At 50.1% G+C, this 18439-nt stretch overlaps 1 protein-coding gene and 1 non-coding gene across 2 annotated transcripts; one reads left to right on the top strand and one right to left on the bottom strand.

Annotated features, from left to right (window-relative positions):
* Nucleotides 1-2873: 2873 nt before the first annotated feature.
* LOC129689196 (U8 small nucleolar RNA) lies at nucleotides 2874-3008 on the bottom strand. Its single transcript, XR_008722064.1, has one exon. It is a non-coding gene; the product is annotated as a U8 small nucleolar RNA (small nucleolar RNA).
* A 9723-nt stretch (nucleotides 3009-12731) lies between these two features.
* On the top strand, nucleotides 12732-18323 carry Pla2g3 (phospholipase A2 group III). The gene is made up of 7 exons (XM_055624094.1): nucleotides 12732-13245; nucleotides 13928-14060; nucleotides 14292-14426; nucleotides 14669-14934; nucleotides 15862-15991; nucleotides 16095-16211; nucleotides 17123-18323. Exons 1-7 carry the CDS (start codon nucleotides 12732-12734, stop codon nucleotides 17334-17336), a joined length of 1509 nt encoding a protein of 502 aa, XP_055480069.1. The 3' UTR covers nucleotides 17337-18323.
* Nucleotides 18324-18439: the final 116 nt, after the last annotated feature.

Genomic DNA, 18439 nt, shown 5'->3' with positions numbered 1-18439 from the left:
CAGGCCACCAGGCTCACCCATGAGCTCTTCTCACGACTGTGAGGGGAAGGTAGGAAACCATGTGTGCAGTCAGAAGGGACACTAAAGTGACACTTCTCGGTGCTCCTCAGAAGGTGAGCACTGAGCAGTATGACTGGGTTCGTATTACCCCCCACATCTGGGGCAAGCAGTTAAGTGCTTGCTGATCGCCCTCAGGCCTGTTTCCCTAAACCCCGCCCTCAGACTCCTTCTATTCTCCGGGTGTGGCTCCTAGAGTAGCTCACAGCCCATTGCATCCTTATTTAGTCTCCTGCTCCAGTACAGTTCAGAGTGTGGTTTTTCTCCTGGAACCCTGAGAATAAGCTAGAAGCAGGATATCTAAATAAAATAAGGGTGTCTAGTCACATTTAAGTTTCACACACATACTCAAACACACACAATCAGTTAAACATCAGAGACAAACTTATACTAAAAGGTCGTTAATGTTAACCTAAAATGCAAAGTTAATTCAGTCAAATTTTAAATAATTGTTTAAAGAGATGTGTCTCACTCTATTATCTGGTCTGGCCCTGAATTTTCCCTTTCTTTCTTTCTTTCCTTCTTTCTTTCTTTCCTTCTTTCTTCCTTCCTTCCTTCCTTCCTTCCTTCCTTCCTTCCTTCCTTCCTTCCTTCCTTCCCTCCCTCCCTCCCTCCCTCCTTTCCCTCCTTCCTTCCTTCCTTCCTTCCTTTCCTTTCTCTCTCTCTTTCTCTTTTGACACAGGGTTTCTCTGTGTAGCCTTGGCTGTCCTGGACTTGCTTTGTAGACCAGGCTGGCCTAGAACTCAGAGAAACCTGCCTGCCTCTGCCTCCTGAGTGCTGGGACCAACGGCATGCACCACCATGCACATCTGGCCTTGAATCTTCAAGTGATCATCATTCCTCAGCCCCCTGCGCAGATGTGGTGTTTGTTTTTCTAAGTCTGGAAGTTCTATTTCGGGAGAATGCCCACACCCTCAACAGCAGGGTCTGGAAGACCCTGGACCCAAGAGGACTGGGACCCAAGAGGTAAGTGTGGGTGACATTGTGACTCCCTGGCACTAATATCAGGCCACCAGGTGGCAGCCATGCTCTACACAGCTCTGGCTTCAAGGGGTTGGTTCCCAGTGCCTGAGGCAATGAAGACTTAAAGGGACAAAGGCCCTTATTCTCACAGCGTCCCACAACCCTGTACCCCTGTGTTCACCCACAACCTCTTCTGTCCCACGAAATTAACCCACTTTTATCCAGCCACACTCCAGCCAGAAGTGTCAGAATTGTTCCCCACTCCCAAACATTAGACATAATTTAAAACAAACAAACAAACAAAAAAAACCAGCCTCCTGTTTAGCCCCTCAGATTTCTACAGAAGTAAACACTGGACACATCAGGCTACAAGGCTGATCCAAGCAGGGGCACATGCCTGCAATCCAAGTGCTTGAGAGGTGAATACAGAAGGGTCAGGAGTTCAAGACCAGCTTCAGTCACATAGCCAGGTGAAGGCTACCAGGCTATAGGAGACAAGCACAGACACAGACAGACAGACCTTCACAGAAAGACAGTCAGAGAAACAGACAGACAGACAGACAGACAGACAGACACACATATGCACGTGCATACACAGAGCTGTGTTTTTTTATACTCTTTAGTGAATGCTTGAGATGTAAATCCAAACTGAACAATACAGAAGGTGTGAAATGAATACAGAATGTGTGTGTGTGTGCGTGTGTGTATGCATACACACACATGCCAGGGACTCACATAGCCCAGGCTGTCTTCAAACTGGGTACATAGTTAAGAATGAACAGAGCTTCTGACCCTGTCTTTGGTTGCTGAGGGCTGGGATTACATACAAATACCACCATGCTAGACTGCCTAGAAGATTTTTAGAGGCAGCATGAAAAGGCCTGTGAAGTACCCTGTTCATCATTTTAGAATGTTAGTGACATGTCAAAATAATATTTTGTGCAGTGGATTATATAAAATATATTGCTAAAATTAATTTCTGCTTTTCCTTTTACACTTTAAACCACAGCAAGAGTATTTTAAGTTACCTCTGTGGTTTGCATTAGCGTTCTCTTGCTCAGGGCTGGCAAGAGACAGGGGTCTGTGGTAGCCCAGGCTGGCCTTGGTTCTGCAGCCTCCACTTCTCCAGTTGGGATTACCGGCACACCAACCCTGCACAGCTATGTCCATCTATTAAGTAGGCCCTTGGAGAGAAGGATTCATTAGATGACAATCACAACCTCTTCCAAATCCCAGCAGCCAAGAGAGCCTAGGTCTGGACACAAACACCCCTCTGCCCTTGAGGCCTTGGGTATATAGCACTGCTAGTATTTAGTCAAACAAAGGCCACATTCTAGAGCCAGGTCTCCCTTGAGTGTCCTGATTCAGTTTTTAGGCTTCCTACACACCTGTCCTTTTTATTCTAGAGGGTGAGGTCACCTCCCAGGCCTCCTTATTTGTTTTTTTTTTATTTTATTTTAATTTTATGTCTATGGGTGTTTTCCTGAGTGTGTGTCTGTGCATACCTGGTACTTGAAGAGGTCAGAAGAGGGTGTTGGATGCCCTGGAACTGGAGTTATAGATGGTTGTGAGCCACTGTGTAGGTGCTGGGAATTGAATCTGGGTCCTTTGCACCAGGAACAATTACTCTTAACCAAGGAGCCATCTCTCAGGCTCTGTAAATAAATGTGATCATCAGAGACTCAGAAAAGGACAACCAAGGTGCTGTGGGCTCTATTTTTTTTAAAGATTTATTTATTATTTATACAACATCCTGCATTCATACCACATCTTACTATTGATAGTTTTGAGCCACCATGTGTTTGCTGGGAATTGAACTCAGGGCCTTTGGAAGAACAGTGAGTGTTCTTAACCTCTGAGCCATCTCTCCAGCTCGCTGTGGGCTCTATTTACACAGAGAGGCTGACCACACATGGTGTGGACTCTAATCACCATTTTCTATCCGCCTTCCAAAAGAAGGGACAGGTAAGGATTCATCTCACCGAGAACTCCTTAAAGACCTCATACATGCTGGGGAGGGTTGCCAGATGTACCAGCAAAACCACAGGATACGTGTTAAGTTATTATTTTTGATGACTTTGAACTCCTGAGTCTTTTGTCTCTACCTCCTGTGCTGGGATTGCAGGAATGTGTTTCTACAGAACCTAGATGACTATAATTTGAAATAAAAAAATATTTTTAAGGATTTCTTTTTATTTTTAATGATGTTATGGCTGTGCGCTTGTGTGAGGATGTGTGCATGTGGGTGCAGGTGCCACTGAAGGCCAGAAGAGGGCATCAGATTCCCCAGGAGCAGGAGTTTTGGGCAATGTTGAGTCACTGTTGCTGGGAATTGAACTTGGACCGTCTGGAAGAGCTGAAAGAGCTCTTAGGTGCTGATCAGCCTCCCTGGCCCCAAATAACAAAAGTATGACCAGTTAGCCGGTGAGAGGGGCCAGTGGGTAAAGGTACTTGCCACCAAGCAATCTGAGTTTGATCCCTGGAATGCACATGGTAGAAGGAGAGAACTGACTCTCAAGTTGCCTTCTGGCCTCCACGTGTGTGTCACGGCATGCTCATGTACCTCCTCCCATACACATACACACACTAAATAAATGAAAACATGTTTTACATTTGAGCTCAGATTAAGGTCTGTCTTGAGCTATTTCAGCCTTCTCTACTTTGTCCCTACACCAGAATGACGTGGACCAGCAGGGCGTTCTTCAGTGACAGGGTCCTTAGCAGGAGGACCAGGGATGAGGAAATAAAGAAGAAAGGAAAGTTAGGACCGGGAGGTGTTGCAAAAGCTGATAGCTTATGCCAAGCACGTTTATTAAGTACAGCATCTTATATATGGTTTGTCGGGGAAAATGAGACACAGTCAGCAGAAAGCCATTAAACAATGAAGTCAGCAGGAGGTTAATCAATCAGTGATGCACAGAGGGGACACAGGATATCTCTAGTGTGTCACAGACCTCACTCTTAGCAGCCTTGGGACTGATAGTCACAGGCCTTCAAGGGGGAAACGTTGAGATTCCCAGATCTGAAACAACAGCTCTCCCAAGGCCCTGGTCTCAGGACATTACTGGCATTGCAAATCATGTTCCTGGTTTTAGCCTAGGGACCATGTTCCTTCTCCACATATCAGGGCCTTAGGAAAAGCCTGGCCCCTATACCTAATACAACCTAAGGGCTGGTTGGAGGGTTAGTGTGTGTGTGTCTGGTGTGGTATATATGGTATGTGTAGAAGAATGTACATATGCGTCTGCATGACTGTAGAGGCTAGTGGTTGATGTTCGGCATCTTTCCCCAGTTGCTCTTCACTTTTTCTCCCTAAAGATGTTTACCTTGTGTGTATGAGTGTTTTGCTTTGCATGTTCTGTAAGTTCATGCCTGCTGCTTTTGGTGGTCAGAAGAAGGTACCAGATCCCTTGGAACTTTAGTTCCAGATGGTTGTGAGGCACCATGTAGGAACTGGGACCTGAACCCGGGTCTTCTGCAAGAGCAGCAAGTGTTCTTCACCGCTGAGCCGTCTCTCTCCAGCCCCTCTACTGTATTTTGAGACAAAGTCCCTCATTGACCCTGAAGCCCGCTGATTCAGCTAGGCTGGCTGGCCGATGAGCTTCACAGATACACTGGCCTCTGCCCTTCATCCTCATCTCAGTACTGGGGTTATAGTCATGTGCTGCCGTGCCTAGCTCTTGACATGAGTTCTGGGAATCCAAACTCATGTTCTCATGCTTGTGTGAAAGGTGCTTTCCCAACTGAGCCATCTCCCCAGAGCCACTGCTTCAGGGGTTTCTAGGCAGAAAGTCAATCTAGAAACATGACAGTTTTGTTTCTTCCTTTCCAAAATTTATATTAAACATGTTTTCTTATGTCATTGCATTGACTGAGTCTCTGCATTATCTTAGGCACCTAATTTTATTATTATTATTATTATTATTATTATTATTATTTATGCACATAGGTATGGGTATTTTACTGGCATGATGTCTATATACCACTTGCATGCCTGCTACCCATCAAGACTAGAAGCAGGTATTGGATTTCCTGGAACTGAGCCACCATGTGGACGCTGGGAATCAAGTCCTGGTCCTCTGGAAGAGCAGACAGTGTACTTAACACAGAGCCATCTGTTCTACGACAGCTAGGGCTACACAGAGAAACCCTGTCTTAGAAAACATAAATAAATAAATAGACAAATCCATATGTATGCATGTATAAACTTAGAAATCACCTCATTTTGTGTTTCACGACAAGCATACATTTGTGGATGGACTGAATGGTATTTGGATTTACACACACACACACACACACACACACACACACACACATGGTCAGTAGCAAAGTGCTTGACTAAAATTCATGAGTCCGTATTCAATCCCTAGCACCACCTACAGCACCTACGTGTGTGTGTGTGCATGCGCACATGTGTGTGTGTGCATGTGTGTATGTTTGTATGTGTATGTACATGTGTGTGTTTGCGTGTGCACGTGTGCATTTGTGTGCATGTGTGTGTGTGTGTGTTTGTGCATGTGTACACCTGTGTTACAATTTCTGAGGTTCAGGAATTCAAGAGTAGCTTAGTTGAGTGGTTTTGATTCAAGGCTCATGAGGTTACAATGGTATATAAAAGCTATATTTCCCCAGAGGTTTCAGATACACAAATGGCCAGTGGGCTGTGGATTCGCTCAGCTTCATAAGCCCCGAGGGAAATGCAAGCAAATGAGATGCCGCTGCACAACAGGGCAGTTACAGGGGCAGGCAGTAACTAGCGCTGGCAAGAAGTCAGCGATCTCTCCTGCTGCTGGGGAGATCATAAAGTCAGATAGCCACTTTAGACTTCCTGAAAACGTCACATAGAGTGGCTGTGGCTCAGCCAGTTCACCCGTAGGTATACACCCAAGCAAAGCAAATAAATTATACAGAAGCTTGCACGTGCACATTTATGACTTCGCTATTCATAATAGCCCCAACGTGGAAACAACTCAAATGTCCATGAGTGATAGATCCACAAGGCGTGGTAAATCCATAAAGAAATGGGATATTATCTAGTTGTAAAAAGGCATGAAATGGGGCTGGAGAGACCCACAGTGCGGTTCCTAACCAGCCGTAACGCCGATTTCAGGGGATCTGGCGCCCTCTTATGGCCTCTGTGGGCACCAGGTACACATGCGGTGCCCAAGTGCGCCTCCACATACATGCGCGCAAAACATCCGTACATAAACATAAATACAAGTTTTAAATGTAAAGGCCTGAAGTGCCCTTGCACGCTATAACACGGACAAGCTACGCTACAGCAAAGGCTATGCGAGCGAGAGGAGGCTGTCTGGGTGCGGCCTAGACAGCCCAACTTGCCCAACAGTGCTCCCCTGCATTTTTCTCAGCGGTCCTGTGAGATTAGCACGGAGGGCCTAGAGAAAAGGCTTGCTGCCAGAGGACCCGAGCTCAGCTCCCAGCATGTCAGCCTGCGGCAACCGCCTATAAAGCCAGCTCCATGGGATGCATCGCCCTCTCCTAAACTCCCAGGGCAACCACACTCTTGGGTCCAACCCTCCCCTCCAAGCACACAATTAAGTAGAACACCAAAACCATTTACGAAAAGATTCAAATTTCTGGCAGACTCCAGCTGCCTAGTGATTTGTACGCACAGTGCAGCCCAGATCAGGAGCCATGTTTTGTGGTGACGATGGTACAAACAGCTGCTGCTCCACAAGTTATGAAAGTTCAGCACATACAATTATGCATAGTAAGTAGCACTAGCTAGCCAATGACACGTGGCTGTGTCACGCTGGCTTATATGTTTGTTGTACTATTTTATTGTTATTTTAGAGTATACTCCTTCTACCTGCAAAGAAATTACTGTAAGAGCAGTATGCCTTGTTACAGGAACAGCAGCCCCGTAATTACCTTCTCTTTTCATGAATCCAGCAGTCTCATCAAGGGACTGACTCAACTCTTTCAGTTTGTGTAAGCGCAGTCATGTTTGCCCAATGACCAAGCCACGAACCAGGGATTTATCAGAACATACCCTTGTTAACACAGCTGTATGGAATAGATAGCTCCATAGGGACACGAAGTCAATTCATAGTCACTGCGTGCTAGGGGGCCGGATAACTATTACTAGATACAGGGTTTTTCTTGGAGATCATGAAAACATTCTGAGATTAATGGTGACGGTCACGCAGCCATGTGCACTGTACACCTTATTGCATTTTTAAAAGATTTATTTTGCTTTGTTTTCTGAGTCAGAGTCCCATTATATAATCCAGGCTGACTTTCAAATTCACAGTCCTCCTGTCTCAGCCTCTGGAGTGCTAGGATTATAAGCTTGGTTAGTCCTTGTATACTTTAAGCAGATGGATTGAATGGTATTTGAATTCACAGAGAGAGAGAGAAAGAGAGAGAGACAGAGAAAGAGATGGAGAGACAGAGACACACACAGAGACACAAAGAGAGAGAGACAGAGGGACAGTGGCACACATACACCCCCCAAACACACACGCACATGCGCGCAGAGAGAGAGAGAGAGCTGTATTCCTGTGAAAGCTGAACTGCCCCAGATGGTTTGTGCACAGACACCAAGACCCTCCTGTTCATCTCTTCTCACTGGGTCCTTTTCATAGCGCTGCCCCAAAGAGCAATGACAGGCTCTGCTTCCCTCCCGGAGGGAGCGATTCCAGAGAAAGAGCAAGGAGAAAAGCAGTACCTTTCAGAAGCTGGAAGTTATGTCACTTCCAGGGCATTTTACCTGTCAGAGCAAGTCACTAAGTATAGCTTTTACTCAAGCGAGGGGTTGTCGGCTCTTCCTTTGAAGGGAGGAGTATCAAAGAATTCGTGTGCGTATTTTTGAACCATCATGGCTTCTAACGTGGCTCAATGGAGTCAGATGGTGTCTATAATCTCTTTCTTCCCCTCAGTTCTTCTTCCTCTCTGAGACAGGGTCTCGTCAGTCCAGGCGGATTTGCAACGTAGCTGAGGAGGGTGAGCTCCTGGTCCTCCTGCCTCTACCTCTCCAAAGTGCTGGGATTATAGGCACGAGCCACCCCAGCAGCCTCCCTCCCCCTAATAAGCTGCGGCATCAACTCTAATGTGTTTCTTCCCGCTTGCTGAGCTGTCTCTGTGGGTCTCATTCTTCACTTCCTCACGCTTGGAGCTGGGCACAGTTGTGGTCAGAAGTGCCAGGGACTGACCCTACCTGGGATTCTTACAAGTGTGCTCTGTACCCAGCATTCCTTTCTCTGTAGCCTGAGGTGTCCTGGGGGAGACTGTCCTTTAGGTCTCTGTCCCTCTCACTGGTCCCTTCTGGTCACTGTGAGAGAGCCACTGGCAGCACCTTCAGGATCTGCGGTGGAGACCACTGCCCTTTTGGGAAGCCTCCAGCTATTGACACAACAACTGGGTCACTGGGGCTGGGCTGGCTGGGTCCAAATGGGGCTCCTCTACAGGAAATCTTCACACCAGTGGCCATTGGCTGGCTCAGATCTGCTACCCTCCTCTTACGAGGCCTTCTCCTTGCCTCCCTTCCCATAGATGTCAGAGCTGAAACATGGCCTGAAGGGTTCCCCTGCCCAGTTCTACATCCTCTCCTTTTATCTTTGTCCAAGTATTTCCTCAAATAAATCTCTTTTGCTTCTAACCCAGTCTTGGCAGCAGCTTCCTGGAGGAGCCAACTAACACAGGCTCCAGCCCCCCTTCCGCTTCCAGCTCCCATTCTCCTAGGGCATGTGCTCCCTTCTCTTCCCCTCCCGCTGGGCTTGCTCTCTTCCCCTCCCCGGCTCTCAAAAGCATGCTGTCTCCAGGGTCTCATCCTGTGCCTGGCACACAGTAAATGCAATGACTTTTTGTTTCTGAGTGAATTGCACACTCTGAAGCTGGGCACAGAGTGTGCCCATTCTCAGAGCACAGAGCGCACGGCGCCTTCTGGATAAAGCTGGGTGCGCCAGCTCTGGAGGCCCGAGGGAGACACCATTCAGGCTAGCAGAGAGGAAGATCGAGTTGGGAAGACTGGGGTTGGGAGACAATGGAGCAAGATCTCCATGTCCTGGGAAGATTCACGCCCTCTCTGTGCCGGGGTGGCATGCATTGTACTCCCAGCACTTGGAAGGGCAAGGCAGGTGGATCTCTGCAGGTTGCGAGCCAGCCTGGGCTATGAAGTGACTTCAAGGCCAGCCCGAGACACAACTCTAAATCTTTTCTCAAACAAAATAAAACAAAGGTTCCAAACACATAAGTAACAGCGAGTAGCAGAGAAAAGATATATAAGCAACACATTGGGAAGAACAGGTGAGAGGTCAGTTACCCCTAAATTCACCTTTGAGCGCTGACACGGGCTTTAGGCTGCGTTGAGGAGGAACTGGGATAAGAGGTCTACACGCCTGAGCAGACTTGCACAAGGTATGGGAGACTCATCGTCCAGCTGTGGGTATAGTGGCCCAAAGAAGCCCTTCTTTGTCTGAGACCAGTTCTCAGTCGAAGATCATTCCTAGTCCAAGGTGAAGCCTTGGAAGGATTATCCACAATTGTGGATAATTTGCCAGGTGGTCTGGCCTTTGGGGATCTGCTGTTCCTGAATCTAAGGTGGCTCCAGGTTCAGGACGGCTGGGGCCCAGGACAGGACACTGTAAAAAAAAAAAGTGAGAGTAAGAGGATACGTTGCTCTCTGTGCCTTTAGCCTGAAAAGGAATCTCAGGTTTCTAGATACGGATGATCAGCACACTTTTGTGCAGAGGTAGGCAGGAGACAGGAACTGAAGTCAGGGATGCTAGGCTCCCATCCTGCTTTTCCCTGTCATTGCCCAGTGAGAAGACAATGCACTTTGAGCGAAAACAAATCTCCAAGTGTCCGTAACGAAATTCGGGCTGGTAGTTGCATGGTATCAGCTTGGTTAGTGTGTAGAAGCCCCTGGCTTCTAGCTCCGTGAAAACAGAAAGAGTAGGAGAGAAGAAAAGGAAAGGAGACAAATGGAAAGAGGTGGGGAGATCCAGGCACAGAGATGGGAAGATGACGGAGGGGGGGGAGGGGCAGAAATGGCAGAGCCTGTAGCTAGAAAGAGACCATAGGAAGACTGTGATATGAGAGAGAAATCAAGTGACGGCAGAGTAGTGGAGCTGGAATGTGCTGTGCACATGGGTAATCTCAGCATTCAGAAGGCCGAGGCAGGAGGATTCCAAGTCTGATACTAGCCTGGGCTATTTTAGCGAGACCCCACCAAAGAAGAAAGAGGGGGAGGGGGCGATACAGACAGGAAAGAATGGGTCCATTCCTTATTCCCCACTGATGCCCACTGTGAATCAGGCTCCATCCCAGGTTAGTGGAGGCTCAGAGAAAAGCTTACGCCCTGTTCTATCCCACTCATTTGGACTCCTCTGTCCTCTGAGGGACACTCTGTTGGGACACAGGATACAGCTCCTGTCCTATAGAATGGCTGATGTGGCCACCCAGGTGGAGTCGGAAGAGAAACCCAGTAATTGCCTCCCTTAAGGCCTGTCCCACTCAGATCTGCTTTCCTGTGGGGCCAAGACACGGAGAGAACTCAACTATCCTCCCCATAGTACTTCTCACTGCAACAGAGGAAAACAGAGACCCAGATAGGACAAAGTTCCCCAGTGAGGCAGTGCCCTAGCCACAGTCCCAAAGTCCCCATCCAAACTGGGTAGCTATAGGCACAGTGGCCCCCAAACCTTAGGGTTGCTTTCTCTTAGTTAGGCTGCTTGTGTTGGTGAACATTAGGATGTCAGATGCTATGCCTGCGTCGAGAGTCTTACCCTGTGAGTAATTGCAGAGACTGTTCTGGGCATGCAGGAGATGAAGCTGTTGCACAGAGAAGTTGATGTCTGAGGCCAGGGGCACACTGTACCAGTTGAGTCTGTCTGATCTTTCCAGATGATGGGCAGGGAAGGGTGTGGAATGTGGAAAAGGGAGATGAGCTGGATGTCAGGTCCTATGACAAAAGAAAATACCACAACAATGTTTTGTGTGTGTGTGTGTGTGTGTGTGTGTGTGTGTGTTTTAAGAACAAATGCCAAAGTTCTTCCCAGAAAGATTCAACTTGGCTTGATGTGCTCCTGACCTTCTCTCTCTCTGCTGCTGCTGCTGCTTCCTCTCCTCCGCACCTTCTGCCTCAACCTCCTTAAAGGGGTTTGGCACCTAGGTCACACCCATCCTCTTTTTATTGTCCTCAGCTATTATTCCCCAGGTCAGTGCCAGTTCTAAAGCCACAAAGATGGCTCTCAACCTGAGACAGTCACTACTCACTCCCCTGAAGCAGAGCCCTGAGCTCCCCTTCCCAGCACAGCTCTGACTCTGACTTGCTGGGACTTGACTTCCTGAAAAATGTAGGATGGGGGCTGAGGGGGTGTTGGGCCCAGCCAGCCCCTATTCCCAGCCTTTAAACTCTCTCAGACCCATGGGACTTGAGCATCCTTTGAATTTTTACCATCCTTTTGGAGCTTCAGTTTCTGTCTAACCATCTTTTTATCTATCTATCTATCTATCTATCTATCTATCTATCTATCTATCTACTTTCTTTCTCCCTTGTTTTGTTTTGTTTTGTGTGTGTGTGTGTGTGACAAGGCCTCACTATGTCACTCTGGCTGTCCCGAAACTCACTTTGTAGACCAGGCTGGCCTAGAACTCAGAGATCTGCCTGCTTCTGCCTCCCAAGCGCTGAGATCAAAGGTGTGCGCCACAACGCCCAGTTGTGTTTCTTTGTCTATCTGATGTGTATAGTAAGTACTAGTTTCACCAGATGGTTGGAAGCTGAGTGACACATCGGCTTGGGGACATGCCGAGTATAGTCCCCTCTGTGATAGAGAGAGAGACTCATGTCTCTTGGAGGACACGTGATGCCTCCTGGGTCCCCCGGTGGCCATACTCCAAGAACAGGAGAGGTGCAGACCTGAGCCTGAGCCATTTTCTGCTTATCTGGGGGACCCTAACTCTCAAATCCTCGGTGCCAGCCCTGCTCCAGGTTGTTTTCAGGTCCTACTCTGGCTCTGTGTCCCAACCATCAGGCAGGACTATTGGTGTTGGACTAGATCTGTGCTTGAAGCCCCAGGAGTCCCAGGGGTCCTGGGGGTACTCTCTTTGGAGCATGCCAATAGTCTTTCTGAGAACCAGGACTTGGAAAGAGCACCAGAATCAATCTCCCTTTCCCAGTAGACTTGGGAACTGCCAGGGTGGGCCCCAGTGCCGCAGCTCTGTTCTCACCTCTTTCACCCGCCCTGCCTGAGATCCTGTGGCCTCTTGCCAATCTCATAGACTTGGGTGTGGCAGCGGCAAATGGGTTGGGAGGACAGGCCCGGTTCCGAGGGTCTCCTCTAAGTCGCTGCTCTCTTGCTCCAAAGGAGACAGAGCTCCCCCTTGACTTCCCTCCTCCATCTCCCACCCTCACAGCCCAAGGCTTTGGCCCCCACAGATGCATCTTTCCAGGCCGGCCTGCGGCAGGTGACTGGACAGCGCTGAGGGCAGGGATGCGTGGAGGCGTGGGCCCAGCAATGCATTTCTCAGCCAATCAGCAGCCTGCCCAGCCGGTGGATTCGGTTACAAGCCCAATATCACCCCACACACCAGCCTTCCTCCTCCTCCTCCCGCAGCTCCATTCATTGGCCCGACACCCAGGGCCTGCTGGGCATCTCTTCCGCTCTGCTCTCCTCAGCAGCTGCCTCGCGGGCAGCCAAAGGCAGGCATCCAGGGGCCTTTGTCTGACCAGGCTGGGCTAGGTCAGAATGGGGGTTCTAGGGGTCCTGCTAGGGGTGCTGGTTTTCCTAGGGGTTGCTTCAGGGGACTCCCTCACCCTTCACTGGGACAGTACCTTCTGCCACTTGGTCAGGCCCATCCCTGGTAACCCCCTGGGCTCCCTGAGCTTCTTGGGCAAAGATGCTCAAGGCCTGGCACTATTCCAGGCGCTCTGGGATGGGCACCACAGGCTGCGAGTGTGTATCAGGCAGGATGGGCCTGAGCTCATTACAGCTTTCAGGGCCATCTGTACTCGCCAGCCCTCGGAGCACTCCTTCATCCACACCCCTGGACCCGAGCTGCAGAGGGCCCTGGCCACCCTGCAGAGCCAGTGGGAGGCCTGCCAAGGGTCTAAGGAGAGTCCTCCAGGAGCCAGGGAGAAGCGGGCAACAGGGCAGAGTGGAGCACCTGACAGAGAGCACCTTCGGAGGAGAAGAGGCTGGACCATTCCTGGCACGCTGTGGTGTGGAGTTGGGAACTCTGCTGGGAATTCCTCAGAACTGGGTGAGCCACAGGAGTGGGAGTGGGTGTCTGGCATGTGTATATGGGACGGGGGTTTGGGTTCCAGTCTGGCCCCCATTCTCCTGGGCTGTTTCCTTAGAGAAGTGACTTAAGCACTTTTTTAACCTGTAAAATGGGGTTGAACACGAGTGGGACATCTAAGTGATGGCATGGATGGGAAAGGTCCTGCTCAAACCCAGAGTCCTCATGAATCACCACCTGAGGGAGGAGGCGGGCTGGGGAGGATCCAGATTGTGCTGTTCTAAACAGCGTCTACCCACCCGTGAGGTGCTTTAGTGGAAAGAGCCCCAGACACCTGGGTTCAGCTCGCAGCTTGGAGCATTCAAGCTGACACTTCTTGCAGCCTCCAAGCTCCTTATCTGTAAGATAAAGGGCCACTTCCCTTTGGGGGCTGCTGCAAGCTTGGCTTGTGGGAAACACCCATAAAGGGCGTTTGGGTTGTGGTTGGGCTGCTGTGTGTCGTAAGGGGTGTTGGTGGAGGCCCTGGCCTGGGTATGGCACCTTGACCACCCAGCGCCTTGCTGTGCCAATATGAGGGTCCTGCATCTGGAGAGCAAGTGTCCTGAGGCCACTTGCTCATGAGAATGAGTGTTTGCTATGCCAGGTAGCTGGGGCACAGTATCCAGGACCCTGTTCTAATTTGTTCCCCCGTCTCTCCATGCAGGTATGTTCCATGGCCCTGACCTCTGCTGCCGGGAACATGACCAATGCCCACACACCATCTCACCCTTGCAGTATAACTATGGCATCCGAAACTTCCGATTTCACACCATCTCTCACTGCGACTGTGATGCCAGGTTGGCAGCAGTCAGAGAGGGCCCGGGGCTCAGGGACAGAGCACAGTTACCCAGTTCCAGGGTCTAGGTACTAGGCTGAGAGTTCCTAAGATCTTTCTCCCTACCACCCTTGGTGCATGTGGGCAAAAACTGAGGCTCGAGAAAATGAATGATCGTCTGGTAGGGTGGGCTGCAGAGGGTTCCAGGAGGCTCTCTGGGGTCCTGAGACCCGAATTCTGGTTCTGGGGACAGGTTCCAACAATGCCTAAGGAGCCAGCGTGACTCCATCTCTGACATCATGGGCGTGGCCTTTTTCAACGTGCTGGAGATCCCCTGCTTTGTGCTGAAGGAGCAGGAGGCCTGTGTGGCATGGCACTGGTGGGGCGGGTATGTGGCTGCCCTACTTAAGCCTTTGCCCAGACATCAGGGCAACTTGGGCTCCATGACCAGGGAGGGAGAGAGGTCTGTTTGTCCTCTAGGAACTATGCATTGTCGATTTGTCCTTTCCTTAGGACAGGGCCAGGAGTTTGGACCCTTCTGGGGGTATATCCCACAACACAGTGGGATGAGAGATGGGACTGGCAGACAGGAATTCTGGGTCATTAATTGCCTCAAATTTCTCCTCTCAGGTGCAGGGCATACGGCTCAGTGCCCCTTGCTCACCTTCAGCCTAGGACCTACTATAATGCCTCCTGGAAGGCTGTGGCCACCTCAGTTACTCCCAGCCCCCAGAGCCCAATCCCCAGCAAACACCCCCAGAGGAGAGGCCCACAGCAGACACAACTACCAGCCACTACCCTCCGGACCCCTACCGTCGACTTCAGGCTTGATATGATACCCAGAGCCCAGCCAGGAGCCCTCCATTCAGGCCTCCAGGATGGCCCAAAACATCAAGGTGAGCTTAAAACCAAGCTTTTTAAGGGGAGGGTGTTTTTGCCTCTGTGTGCAAATATAGATATTACCTCTTTTGGGGGGGAGGGGCTCTAAAAACCTCCCAGGCAACACAACTTTCTTCATCAGATCCTACCATAACAAAGGACTTTCATATATATATATATTTTTTAAAGATTTATTTATTATGTAGACAATATTCTGTTTGCATGTATGCCTGTAGAGGGCACCAGATCTCATTATAGATGGTTGTGAGCCACCATGTGGTTGCTGGGATTTGAACTCAGGACCTCTGGCAGAGCAGCCAGTGAGCACAACCTCTGAGCTATCTCTCCAGCCCCAGGACTTCCATATTCTATAAATTAGGCAATGCCACGCCCTGTCGAGTCCCCCACCTCTCACGACATCATCTGAGAAAGTATCAACACTGGGAACAGTCAGGCCCTATTGCCTCTGCCCTCTGGCTGAACTTTCAAGCTTCAGAAGTCCCTTGTTTCCTCAAGTGCTGACTGCAAGGGCTAGAGGTGCCTGGCTGGATGTATCCGGTGGCAAAGCATTCATCTACGACATGCGTGGTCTCAGCTACCATGTTCAGGCCTGGCAGAAACGAAAACAAAGTCCTCATGATCTGCACTTGTCACTAGGCTTTTGCATGTGCTCTTTTCCTGTCTGAGGCCCTGTTCTCCTTTTCCCTCTCCTAGACTCAGCTTAGTAGTCTCTGAGTCCAGGAAGCCTTATCTGGGCTCCCCAGACAATGACTGTGGGGGCAGGGCAGTTGGGTTGGGGGGAGGACTCATTTTATATGGATGACATTTTGTGAGACAGAAGAGGACCGTGGAACCATGTCCTGGTGTGTCTCCTGGATGGTGGCAGGCCCAGGTGAGGCCTTCCTGGTGGACTGGGCTTTCTCAGCTATCGAATCTGCCCCCAGGTGTCCACCGAGTCTGCCGAAGCCTTCGCCACCTGGACCAGTGTGAACACCAGATCAAGCCCCAGGAAACCAAGTTCCACCTGCTCAACAGTGCCCAGGCACCCCTTTTCCATTGCAATTGCACCCGCCGGTGAGACCTCTTGGGTGGACCTGGGGGTGGGCCGTCTGCTGCCAGAGCTATGCAGGGGCACAAGCAAGGTTCCGGCACAGCCTGAGACCGCATCTGCCCTCAGTCTGGCACGCTTCCTGAGGCGCCACAGCCCACCTGCAGGCACCAACAAGCTTTGGGAGCTCCTGGGTACCACCTGCTTCAAGCTGGCCCCCCAACCTGACTGTGCTGAGGGCAAAGGGTGAGTGATGGCAAAGCTAGGAGGGATGGGGCCTTTGCCAAGGACTGGGTTTGCCTACATAGAAACCAGTTGTGTGCCTGGGACAAAAGGCGAGGTAAGGGTCAGAGGGGCCTGATCTCCATTTGTCATTATCCTCGTGACCCATACTGACCTGGGCCAAGCTCTGCAGCCATCCTTAGGGGAGGGGGAGTATGTGCCTGGGTTCTGAGATTTAACTTTCCCTTCCTTCCTTCTTTCTTTCTTTCTTTCTTTCTTTCTTTCTTTCTTTCTTTCTTTCTTTCTTTCTTTCTTTCTTTCTGAGACAGTGTTTCTCTGTGTAGCCTTGGCTGTCCTGCACTTGCTTTGTAGACCATGCTGGCCTTGAACTCACAGAGATCTGCCTGCCTCTGCCTCCCTGAGTGCTGGGATCACAGGCAGACACTGCTGCACCTGGCTGAGATTTAATTCTTGTATGTCCTTGATAAATTGATTCACCTTTCCAACCCTCTTCTTCCTCACCTGTAGAATGGTTATAGGAAAACTAGGTGTGGGGTACATGCCTATAAGGCCAGTACTTGGGAAGCTGAGGCAGGAATCTACCTTGAGGCCCAGTTTGGATAGAGAGTAGTTTCAAGGCCAGTCTAGGATACACTGGATCATAGGATACTATCTCAAACAAAAACAAAAAGATTGTAGAAGCCAAGGAAATAGCGGATGTCCTATACATAGCTCAAGACCTGCCAGACACAGAGATGGGGAAACTGAGGCTCAATTACCGCCTTAGGTTTCCACAACCATCCAGTAGTGGGATATAGGCCTCTGGGTACTAGCCTGGGTTAACTCTGCCCTCTCTGCCTTGCTGGTGACCCTGGCCTGCACCCCTCCGCTCTCCGGTGGGATGGTGCTAGCTTTGACCCCTTGTCTCCCAACAGCTGCTCCGGAGACCACAGGGCCATCCAGGTGTCTGCTCAGCACTTGCAGAGGCTTCGGCAGAACCAACTTCCTTTCTGGGATAAAGGCACAGGTGGGGCTCAGGTGTGGCCTTTGGAGCCCCCGGGGACCTCCACATCCTTCTACAGTCAGTGTCTGCAACTAACCCAGCCCATTTGGAGACTCAGTGGGCAGAAGAAATTCCGGAGCTCATGACCTCAGTTACAGCAGCTTGGGCACCAGCCTGGACCTCCTTCCTGGCATTGAGGTGTTCTGAGAGACTTGACCTCTTCTTCAACAGACAGCATGGCTCTCATGGACAACAGAAGGCCCAGATGCTGGGCCACATCTCCTACTGTCCTGGATGAGCTTGATCTGGTGACACAACCCTACCGTGCCTGGAGGTGGTATTCAGGAGGCTATTCTGATGTCTTGGGTTTAGACCTTGCTGGGTAGCTTCATACACAGATGGAAATGGGGAGTGACTGATTTCGGGGGTCCCAGGAGGTACCAGAAACAGGTACCTGACTGTCTCTGTTGCAAAATTAACATGCCTCAAGACCTGCCTCCAGGAATCGAAGTTCTTGGCAGGGAGGCCTAAAGCTGTGAGAAACCAGGGATACAACAAAAATGCCCATATCCGAATGCAGGATGGCCAGTGCATTCCCATCTCCTCCAGGAAGACACCCTCCCCCCCCTTTAAATAGCTTCTGTGCCCTTCCTGGCCTGAACTAATCTTCCTGCTCTAACTATAGACTGAAATCTTTCTATGCCCTTGAGGAATTGGGGTGAGGGGCCCCCATCCTCCACTCTGTGAGCCCTCCTTTCCTCCTCTGGGAAAAGGAGGCTTTTTGTTGTTGCTTGTTTGTCTGAGCCAGGATTTCACTGTAGCCCAGGCTAGCTTCTGCTATGTACAGGAGTCTAGCCTTGAACTTCTGATCCACCTTCTGCTACCTCCAAGTGCTGGGATTGCAGGCAGAGGTCATCACACTAAGTTTTATGCGGCACTACGGATGGAACCCAGGGCTTCAACCCTTCAGCCTGGGGTTGTGAGGCAAGCTTGCTGCTGTCTAAGTCACACCCCTTCCCAGGCTTGAAAAGGGGAGCTGTAAACATGAGCAACCTCAGAGGGCTGCTGAGGAGTGAATTAATAAACATACACCCAACCAACGTTCTCGTCCTCTAACACACAGCCAGAGGTGCTGGTGGGACCTCTTGGGGGCTTCAGTTTGCCCATCTGTGAAATGGGTAGGAGAATGGCACTGAGCACACGGGATTTTGGTGGAGACTAGAGGAGGAGGCGTGTTTCCATACACAGC

The sequence above is a fragment of the Psammomys obesus genome, unplaced genomic scaffold (genome assembly GCF_907164565.1).
Source record: "Psammomys obesus unplaced genomic scaffold, mPsaObe1.curated_primary_1811, whole genome shotgun sequence".
Lineage (NCBI taxonomy): Eukaryota > Metazoa > Chordata > Mammalia > Rodentia > Muridae > Psammomys > Psammomys obesus.
This window is presented reverse-complemented; position numbering and strand designations above follow the sequence as displayed.